The sequence below is a fragment of the Centruroides sculpturatus genome, unplaced genomic scaffold (assembly GCF_000671375.1).
Source record: "Centruroides sculpturatus isolate CEXI.00-Female unplaced genomic scaffold, Cexi_2.0 scaffold278, whole genome shotgun sequence".
In the NCBI taxonomy this organism is placed as follows: Eukaryota; Metazoa; Arthropoda; class Arachnida; order Scorpiones; family Buthidae; genus Centruroides; species Centruroides sculpturatus.
The window spans coordinates 82,511-93,276 of NW_019384546.1; the positions used below are offsets into that span (position 1 = coordinate 82,511).

Consider the following 10,766-nt stretch of genomic DNA (forward strand, 5'->3'; position numbering starts at 1 on the left):
TTTTTCACTCTCATAGGTGAACTTAATATGTTCATTAATTTCATTAGTTTTTTTAAGATTTTTTTAGGTGATGTTATTTTGCTATCATAAATAATAAATATATCATCAACATACCGTGCCAGAAAGACTATTCCACCTAAGTTCNATTGAATATATTTATTTTTTCTGTTTAATATTATTGGGTATGTATACATTTGCATTAAATTAATATTAAAATACTAAACGTTTAGGTACCCACGAGTCATGTTATCAAACTTAATAGTCCAATAAATGGCGTCCGAATCCATAACGCCATTGAATTTATCCCGTTAAGCAAACACCTTACGACGCAGTGGCACTTCTGGCGATCAAAAACTATCGTTAGTGAGACAAATCTACTTCTCGTTGGCCAGACGATATCTATCTCTTCTTAATTTTCCCGCTCAAACTGACCTTACATATGCACTACGGAGTCCGGTGGTCGACCAATCAGTGTCTCCGCTCGTCCGTAGCTTTACCTCGAGTTAACGTATCCTTTCGACTATGCAAAGTTTGACGGTTGAACTTTGTGAGTTAAACAATGATTGGGAGCGAAGTGCGAATGTAAAAAGGAGCATCGTCGCATCCATTCGACCATATTCCGAAATTTTCAATGAAAGTAAACAATTAAAGATGGATACTTTTTCCGAAAAATGTAAGAGATCCGAAACTAAAATTTTTAATAAAAACATTTAACTTTATTTTATGATAAAATACATTTTAAAAATTAAATTTATTTGTACTTTGTATTATATTGTATTAATAAACAAAATTATTTGGGTATTTTTCACTTATGTGGAACCTAACCCTATACCCCAGTGTAAATATGGGTTCGTTTTACGCCGATTGGATTTGCGCCGGCTTTTGTAGGAACGGAACTGCGGCGTAAACCGAGGCCTACCTGTATTACGAATTTGTGTATTAATCACACGAATGCTGCTTGCTTATCCTCGGGTATAAAAGTATGTTATAAACCAAAAAGAGATTAGATTCTAAATACGAAATAATTATTTATGAAATAAAAGTTTTGTCTACGTTGTCTTCATAACTCAACGAGAGGGTTCTCAAGCAGTTGTTTACTGGTAAACCCGCTATTGTCTATTATATTTAGCATTAAAGAGTACATTTCTTTAGCGATTGTTTCAAAACTTTCTCTGATGGAGAAAAATTTATTGTATTTTCGTAATCAGCAATTGTAATCATTTTGGTTCGCCCGTTTTTGCCCAAACTTTCTGAAAAACAGTTTACAAATGTCGATCTGTGTAATTTATTTACAATGAGAATCGACTGACGTTACCGATTCCGTCGCATCGCTAAGACATTAGAATTTTAAACAACTTGATAATAAACGCAATTGATGTCGAACGTATTTTTCTTATTTAAGATAAATTAATTCAACAAAAACTTACCGAAAAACTGAATTTTTGCTTCGAAAAACTTTACTCGATATCGCTACTTTCGCTCTTTACATCCGGCAACACTTAACTTAACTTCTTCACGTCCGGCAACACTTAACTCCTTTATGTCTGGCAACACTTTCCCGTTTATTCGATTCGAAAGCGTTTTGTTGTAGCACGTTTCGTAAGAATCGTTTAAGTTATCGCTTAATTATCGTTCGAGATGTCAATCGGAGTGCCAATGAAAGTTTTGCACGAAGCGGAAGGACATATCGTCACGTGCGAAACAAACACCGGCGAAGTTTACAGAGGAAAATTGGTAGAAGCCGAAGACAATATGAATTGTCAAATGTCGAACATCACGTGCACTTACAGAGATGGGCGCGTGGCTCAATTAGAGAATATTTACATCCGAGGAAGCAAGATAAGATTCCTCATCCTTCCCGACATGCTAAAAAATGCTCCGATGTTCAAGAAAATAGGACCGAAAGGCACTTCGTCTACCGCCGGAAGAGGCAAATCGGCCATTTTGAGAGCTCAGGGTAGGTTCATTTATTTATTATTTAACAAAAGGAATGATTACGGACTCCTTTATGTATGCCTATCGGAAGACTCTCAAAAACGGTAATAATTCTGCATCGTTTATGACTAAATGTTTTTATTCGTGCAAAACAATGTATACAAAGATCCCCAAGCCACAATGATGATCAAGTATTGAGTGTTTCCTATGGAAATTGCTTAAAGCACCCTCTGTCTCTATACAGTCTGTTACAACTATTGTATATTTAATCGACAATCTGGTCAAACTGTGGAGGTGAATAGCTTGCCAAGAGCCACAATTAGAGATAAGGTTCTTTTTGACTTTCTTTTGCTCGTTTAGAAGAATCCTAACCCCTCGTTCGACTGTACCGTTTTACATATTCTTGCCACAGAAACCGGGCCGTGTTTGGTAAATTCCGACTTGGTCGGGCCGTGCCTCCACGGTGGACGATATTCCTAGCAGTTGTGACTTTGTCCACTGTAAGAATTCTTATTCGTTTACTCTAACTACTTTTAAACAGCTTCCTTTTAAAGATATAATAAATTAAAATAGTTATTTTTTTATTTTTATTTAATTTTAACTTCATTTGTCAATTTTTCTAGTTGTCTGGCAAAGAATAATCGTTTGTAATGTTTGGAACATTCTTAGCTCTGTCCGGTAAGCAGCTCAGAATTCTGGTGTAGTGTTCTGCATTGTTGAACGTACCTAGGACACTTTTATGTAGGGACTTTGTCGCCATTTTGTAATGACCTATGTTGAAAAATAATTGTATAATAATATAATTAACATATGATGTAGGTTTAGTACTTTTATTATTCGGTACTAAACTTGTTTCAAATACTTACGTTAATTTTTTGAAAGTAAAACCTGACTAGCAGTAATGTTTAGGAAAGCCAACTCTATGCCCCTTATTCTGTGGTGAAATTTATATCATTATTGGACCTCAATTTGAAAAAATTGTAGACCTATAAATTTCCAACTGTCTGCCTGTTCGTTCATCTTTCGTTAATCTCGAGAATGGAGTTAGATAGACGAAATCTGAGACCGGATATGGAAACCTTAGGGACTAGAGGCCCCGACCGGCTATATATGAATTTCCCATGCAAATCAGAAATTGTATGTTATTTCAATTCAAAAATTTTTCCCTAAAAATGTTAGATAGGTGACTGGCATGACATTATTGTTAAAGGAAAAGTATGATGCATGGGGGCAAGTTGCAACTAATTTGATATGATGAGAATATACGAGGGCTGTTTTTTCCCATCCTCCGATGGTCCATTAAAAAAAAAAAGACAAGTGTAAATAACAAAATAAATCTATCATCAAAAGTTAGGTACAAAACATGGTTACTTTTTGACATAATCACCATGAAGATTGAAGCAGTTTATGTATCTGTGGACGAGCTTTTCTATCCCTTCTTCATAGAATGTTGCCACCAGGGAATTGAGATGGCCTTAACGACATTGTTTTGAAGATTGTGATTAGTCTAAAACCTCTGCCCTGCTAGCCACGTTTTCAGTTTGGGAAAGAGGTGGACATCTTCACATGTTAAAAAGTACTGATCTTTGTGGAAATCTTCACCATCTTTAAACACCTAGCATATACCCCTGATTTAGTGCCGAGCGACTTCCATCTTCCAAAATCTTCACGATGAGTATGTCAAAAAGTAACCATGTTTGTACCTAACTTTTGGTAATAAATTCATTTTGTTATTTACATTTGTCTTTTTTTATGGACCATCGGAGGTTGAAAAAACAGCTTACATATTTTAAATTAAATTAATTAAAAATATGATTAAAAATTGCAGCCCGGCATTGTGATGATGTCATAATAAATAATTGCTCATTGAAGTCTATATTCTTGTTTAGATTTGCAACTATATACACAAGTTATATATAAATACAAGCAGTTAAGAATACACCTTTGAAATTCCAGCAACTCTGATTTATTTGGTACAAATATTTTCAGCCATGTTTAAAGGTTTTCCTCAGGCTGTTCTTAATCAAACATCAAATTACATAAAAGAACAGTAGTATTTGAATATCATTCCTTTTTATAAAATTCTATTATTTAAAAATAAGCACAGTAACAACAAAAAAAACACTAATAGACAAACAAACACTTTCAACCATATTAAACAGTTTTAATCAGGTTTAACTTAGTAACTTTAAGGCCCTGTACACACTAGACGTTTTTCAACGCTCGTCAAACGCCGAGCTAACGCGCGTTAGCTCGGCGTTCGACGAGCGTTAGTTCGGCGTTTAGCACTGGCTCAGTTTGGAAATGGACGAGAAAGTAATTGATTGTGTGTGCTCCTCCATCGTCGCTATAAGGCAGCACATATATCTCAAAGCGCCCGTAAAGTGCCCGCAAAACGCGCGTTTTAACAAAAATCTATAAACGCGCATTTAACGTGCGCTTGGCGTTTGAGTGTGTACGGCTACATAGAACTCTTGGTTCTATAAAACGCGCGTTGAAAAACGCCTAGTGTGTACAGGGCCTAAATGGAGATTTTAATTAGAATATAATTTTTAAATATAAAGAACATTGAGCATTAAACGTTGATGAAACATTACGCATAACAAATGATGCATATGTATTAGTTTAACTAAGATATTGTTTATGCTGTCCTTTGATGACTGGGTTCACCAGTGGTTTCCTCTCTTCTCAGATTGGGGTTAGTTTTTAAAAAAATGTAAGCTAACTGAAATAAAGTAAACAACAAAAAACAAAATTACGATAGATAGATAATTGCTATAAGGAATCATTCCAACAAACTTTGTGTTTAGGCTCTCAATGAGATTTATGGATCTATAATGCTTCCAAAATTTTTATAATCCTTACCCTTGAATGTTAACTTTTATGCCCCATGATTTTCACTTGCATGATTAAATTTTACTTTTATAAAACCATCTGAAATAAATCCCACAAAGTAAATACAAATCAACTTAACTGAAATTTAAAATTTTAAAACCTACTACTACTTTCATATATCTGTTCTGATGTGTAAGGTTAATGCTCTATGAATGTCTCAATTTAACATGTAATTTTTTTAAAAGGAATTTAAGATGGTGTTTAAGATTTTCAAAAGCCAAAATTTTAAATACTGATAAAATTTTTTTTTCTTGCAAGGATATTTCTCTTCTATATCAATAAAATTATTCTAAAAAGAATTGATGGAGTCAGATAATCTATTTTTTTACTGTAATGTACTATTCATTAGTACACGGAAAACATATAGTTTTCCAATCGTTTCTGACTTTTGGAGGCTTAATAAATCCCAAGTTTGTAGACTGGTATAAAAAATTAAATAAAAGTAAACAGGTTAACAAAGAAAAACACTTTTATTTTTATATAAATATATACTTCACCCCAAATGCATTTTGCCTGTCAAGGCCTCTTCAGTAGGGTTTCTGATAACTAGAATGTACAATAGGAACAGCAGAAGATATTCTAACATCTGCAGACGACACATTTTTCTCAGTCGTAGACACAGCAGAAAAAACTTCAACATCAACGAAAGACCCATCTTTCTCACTGATACCATCGCGTTTACAATCCTTAAATAACACCAACTCTTCCCAGCATTCCGCTGGCATCACTCCATTATTCAAATTCATTATATTACTTTGCATAATTATTGCGAAATGTTCTTTAAATTTTCTCTTAACAATATTTTTCTCTTTATGTATTATTTTTATGTTATTAATATCTAGTTGACATTTGTTCACATAACAATGCAAAAATACCGGGGAAGTATTAATTTTATTTCATACCGCTGCCAAGTGTTCCGACATCCTCACTTTGAGTTTCTGCTTTGTTTCTCCAACGTAATAATACGGTACTCCACACGTACATTGAAGCCTATAAACCACTCCTTCCTCTTCCAATAAATCTTTCTTTCTGTAAGGTTCAGTTCTAGATTTATTAATTTAGATAATCTATTTTTTTGCAATGGAGCCAATTGTATTAAGTTTTCATAAAAAACCTTTTTATATTTTTCAAAAATATTTTTAGTATACAGAAAAGAAACATACTTTTTACTTTCTTGCTTTTTCTTTACTTGAAATCTTCTTTTTAAATATTCATCATACTAGTTCTCCAGCAATCTTTTCGGATAATTGTTCAACAAATACTTCTTATTTATTTTTCTAATTTCTTCTATTCTTTTTTCATTTCTGGTTGTTCTGGAAAATATCTTTTTTACTTCCATTAAATAAATATTTCTTTTCTGGCTAATTGGACAATATGATCTAAAATTTATAACTTTGTTTGTGTTAAAAGGTTTTTCATACCTACAATACTCCAAATGATCTTTAAACCTGGTTATTGTAATATCCAAATAATTAAGTCTTTCAAATTTTTCACTCTCATAGGTGAACTTAATATGTTCATTAATTTCATTAGTTTTTTTAAGATTTTTTTAGGTGATGTTATTTTGCTATCATAAATAATAAATATATCATCAACATACCGTGCCAGAAAGACTATTCCACCTAAGTTCAATAAAAAACTTTATCTATATTTTTCATAACAATCTCTGCCAGCTAAAGCTAAGCATAACAATCTCTGCCAGCTCACTGGAAAACTAGATGTTTTCCGTGTACTAATGAATAGTACATTACGGTAAAAAAAAAAAGATATTTCTCTTGCTTGTCAAATGAATGGGCATTAAAAAGCTTTAAAATGAGCAAAAAATAAAAATAAATAAACAGCTCTCTGTGACAAATGATTACTGATTTCTAACTATTTTTATCAAATGTCAATTTGTTTTTGACCATTTCAAAATTCTGTATAATATCGAAAACTAATTCTATAAATGGTAAAATGCATATTTTTTACAATATTCACCAATGATACTAGTGATCTTTATTGCTTCCTAGAAACAATAACAATTGCCTTAAATGCAATCCAAGCATCCCGTTATTTCTCATTCATTGCAGAAAGAATTTGTGTGTCTGGTTATTAATTTCCTTGTATCAGGTCCTGTAAATACACCTTCTTTTAGTTTTGCTTCGGACAAGGCTGGAAACTTTTTGCATAAATACAAAAAGTAGTCTCCATCCTTTGATAAATCCTTTATGAACTGTTTCATTAAATTAATCACAGTTTAATATATATGTGCAGCAGCAGCACCTTCTCCAGGTTCACCAAGCTGCTCTTCACAATATTTATTATGCCAGGTTGTAATTGTTTTCTAGGTAGCCATTGCTTCTGAACCCAATGCAAATTCCTGGCTATACTGTCCCATTCACAGAGAAAACATGGAAACTTGGTGTAATCTGATTACTGACCTAATAACATGCACAGTACTTTCAAATCTCCACAGATAAGCCACTGATGCATATCATAATTAAATTTTTTTAGAAGAGTTTCCAAGTTTTCATATATTTCCTTCAGTTGCACAGAATGTGCTACAGGTATTGATGCATATTTATTTCCATTGTACAGAAGCACGCCTTTGAGACTTCTTTTGGATGAGTCTATGAATCTACAGGCTTCTGCATTATATTCTATTCCAAATTTCTGCACTAAGCCACCTATGACTCTGCAATGAACCGTCTTTTGCGAAATATTTGATATATTCCTTTTCTCTATTCCTGTACTAGGAGAACGTGGTGTTAATGTCCAATAAGTTTTTGTATTTCAATCGGAATCCTAGTAACTCACATGCATCTTTGCTAGACCAAGGTCTCTTACCAAATCATTTAGCTTGTTCTGAGTGAAAGATTGTGACTCATCGGTAGAAGGACCAGGGGCAGATTCTTTGACCTCTTCTGAGTTAGTTACAAGTGGAACAAGACATTATGGTAGAACAGGTATAGGTATATTGAGTCCATGTGGTAAAGGTCTTATTGCCGGTTGAAGATTAGGGTAAAAATGTCTTTTTTTTTTTTCATTTTTAGTGTTACAGCCCTGAATTTTGTAGGTACAAAAATATCATTCATCCCTATGATTATTTGGTTCCCTCCGTATCATGGGTACTCCAAAAGAGAGTTTTTTCTTCTCTCTTGTTTAATGTCATAAATCCTCAACAAAAATAACACAAATGATGTGAGGAGCCCATTGTTTAACTTGATCACCAAGCTCTACTCCAAAGTTGGCATAATATGCTTTTTTTTACAAAATTTGTAATATTCTTGTTTTTTTTAAACAATTTGCCACATATGTAACAAAAAATATTAGGACTATTTATACAACCTAGACACCACCATTGAACACTGTTTACTAACAAAATAGGAAAATACAAAATTAATCAAGCACCAACGTCAAATGAAATCAATAATTACTATAAACTACTACATACAATTAACATCTGGGGACCAACATATGCAAATCACAATAACAAGTATTTGCAGTTCTTCAGTTCGGTATATTTGTATTAACTTAGATGTAGACATGGTAGTCACAAGTCAACCACTCCACAACCAGTTGATTCCTGCACAACACCTGATGCAGCATGTTTGATTACATGTATATTTTGGTTAAATCAGGAATTCTAAATCAATTTCTTTGTTTTAAAAATGTAGGTATATTTTTTTAACAACATAATTATATAAATTATGGCTACTGAAATATGTCACTAATATGGGTGCAAAATATGTGAAGAAAGCATCAATTTATCCAATAAAAAATGGTTTTGTAGAAAAACGTTACGTTAACTGTACTTTCTATTTTCATTAACTGACTTTTGAGCTGCTCTGGATATTATAGCAAGATAATTTATATTTGTAAGATCTTAAATGGCATAGAAATTTGTTTTTCAAATTATATAAATAATTTTTTTAGTTTATAGTTCTTTTTGGCAATTATAAAATTATTCATTATTCAGGAATAGGGTTGATATAGGAAAGTTATCAATCATAAAACAAAAACAATGGTGTAAGACTACAATATTCTATTTTCTCCATCATCAGGAGACAGCAAAAGATTTCTTTGTGATTTGTGATGATGAACAGTTTCAGTGTACTGTACATGCAGAAAATTGCTTCATTCTTTATATGCTGATCTTAAATTGCTATTATCTGTTTAATTCGCATAACTCATTCTGTTTCAAATTGTCTTTAATCACAGATAATCCTTAGGCTGTGCACATAAAAATACAATAACTGAATTTGTATCAACCATAAAAAGTGCATACATGCTATTATATTGGAAATTTATATATTTAAGAACATGTATGTAATTATATATTTTTGCTTTCTGAATTAATCAGCACAATTCATTATCAATTGAAAGAATGAATAGAGAGGTTGAGGCCGAAGTTTTCATCTGTAAAACGTGAACGTTGAATTCAACGTTAATGTTTTACAGGTGAAAACTTCAGCCGTAACCTCTCTAATATTTAAAATGATAAACCTCTAACACAGATTTAAAGTTGAAACAATTTAATAAAATTAAATATAGAAAATGCATAGCAGTAAGTGATAGTGAAAATTCATTACATTAAGGGCTCTTCAGTTTGTTGAATTATGACAATACAACACTTTGGCATCTACTTAGGGCAGGCATGGCCAACATACGGCCCGCAAGTCAGATCCAGCCCGTCTAACGAATTTATGTGGCCCACGATCAATCTTTCAAAATAGCTCGATGAAAAATTCTGACACCTAAGTAAAGAAAAAGGTCAACAACTCGCCGTGTGTTTAGAGTTAACCCTCCATTACAAATCTCTTAAGTACAGCATAGAGTGTTGATAAAGCATGATGATGTGAGAAATGTATCTGTAATCTCTATCTACAATTCAGTCTCTATCTCTATGGGGTGACACCACAATGAGTTCTCGCACCACCTCAAAATCTTCCTAAGGCAACCTCTGGTTCAGCCCGTGGAAAAGGTTTTCTTTCCAATCCGGCCCGGGGGCAAAAACTGTTGGCCACCCCTGGCCTAGTGGGATGCCTTCCAGAAGGTCTTTTTAAGGGTAACTGGTCCCTATTCAGGCATTACAGATGTGGAGAAAAGCCGGAAAACTCCACATGGCCAGGCATGAACCCGTGACCGAACTCCCAGTGCTCAGGGAATGGAACTGCGTGGCCAATGGTGGCCAAGGGCTCTTCTGGATGGCTACGCTGTAAAGATGGTAGGTAGTCTACCTCTCTGGGAGACTCTAGATTGAACTGGATGGGTCAAAAGCACCAGGGAATTGATCACCCCCTGAAAATCTGGATATGATGGGCTCACTAAAAAGGGGAACCTTCTAAGTGCCCACAGGATAGTTTGAAAAAAAATGAAAATTCATTTGTAATATTGTTTTATCATAGAATAACAAAAAAGGTTTAGTAATTAGTCTTGTAAAATGTGTGCGAATTTTGTATAATTCTGAAATTAATAATCGGAATTTATTTTTTCTTTTAGCCGCAAGAGGACGAGGACAAATGTTTCAAAGAAGGCAACTCTTTCAGAGAAAAAAATGAAACACTTAATTTGTATTCATTATATGAAACTACATTAAAAATTTTTGTAACTATTTCAAAAATAGCTTTTTGACTAAAAATGATAAATAAATTCACAAAAATTTTTGTTTTCATAATTGTACCACATTAAACAAATTTTAACAGAACTTTTTTTTGTAACAATGAAATGTTTCAAATGTAAGTTTTATATTTTTAATAGAAATAAAGAAATTTTATCACCAAGTTTAATTAAACAGTAAAATGATGTTTAATTAATTCTAATATGAATAAATTAAGCATCTATTCATTATATACAATGGTCCTGGGATAGAGTGGGTCCCTTTACCTTTTTGTTTTTTGAAGGAACCTATAGAATGTTTATATTAAAAAGTTTCTTGCCTGTGTTACTTAATTATA

At 33.0% G+C, this 10,766-nt stretch overlaps 1 protein-coding gene across 1 annotated transcript; it reads left to right on the plus strand.

The window, feature by feature from the left end:
- Nucleotides 1-1,500: 1,500 nt before the first annotated feature.
- LOC111623501 (small nuclear ribonucleoprotein Sm D3-like) lies at nucleotides 1,501-10,483 on the plus strand. The gene is made up of 2 exons (XM_023366099.1): nucleotides 1,501-1,957; nucleotides 10,312-10,483. The coding sequence occupies exons 1-2, from the start codon at nucleotides 1,639-1,641 to the stop codon at nucleotides 10,368-10,370; spliced, it is 378 nt and encodes a 125-aa protein (XP_023221867.1). The 5' UTR covers nucleotides 1,501-1,638; the 3' UTR covers nucleotides 10,371-10,483.
- The last annotated feature ends 283 nt before the right edge of the window (nucleotides 10,484-10,766 follow it).

Excerpts from the sequence above, each read along its gene's own strand:
- LOC111623501 (XM_023366099.1), top strand. The coding sequence starts at position 1,639 with ATGTCAATCGGAGTGCCAATGAAAGTTTTGCACGAAGCGGAAGGACAT. Across the intron at positions 1,958-10,311 it reads GGCCATTTTGAGAGCTCAGG|CCGCAAGAGGACGAGGACAA; the intron begins GTAGGTTCATTT and ends TTTTTCTTTTAG.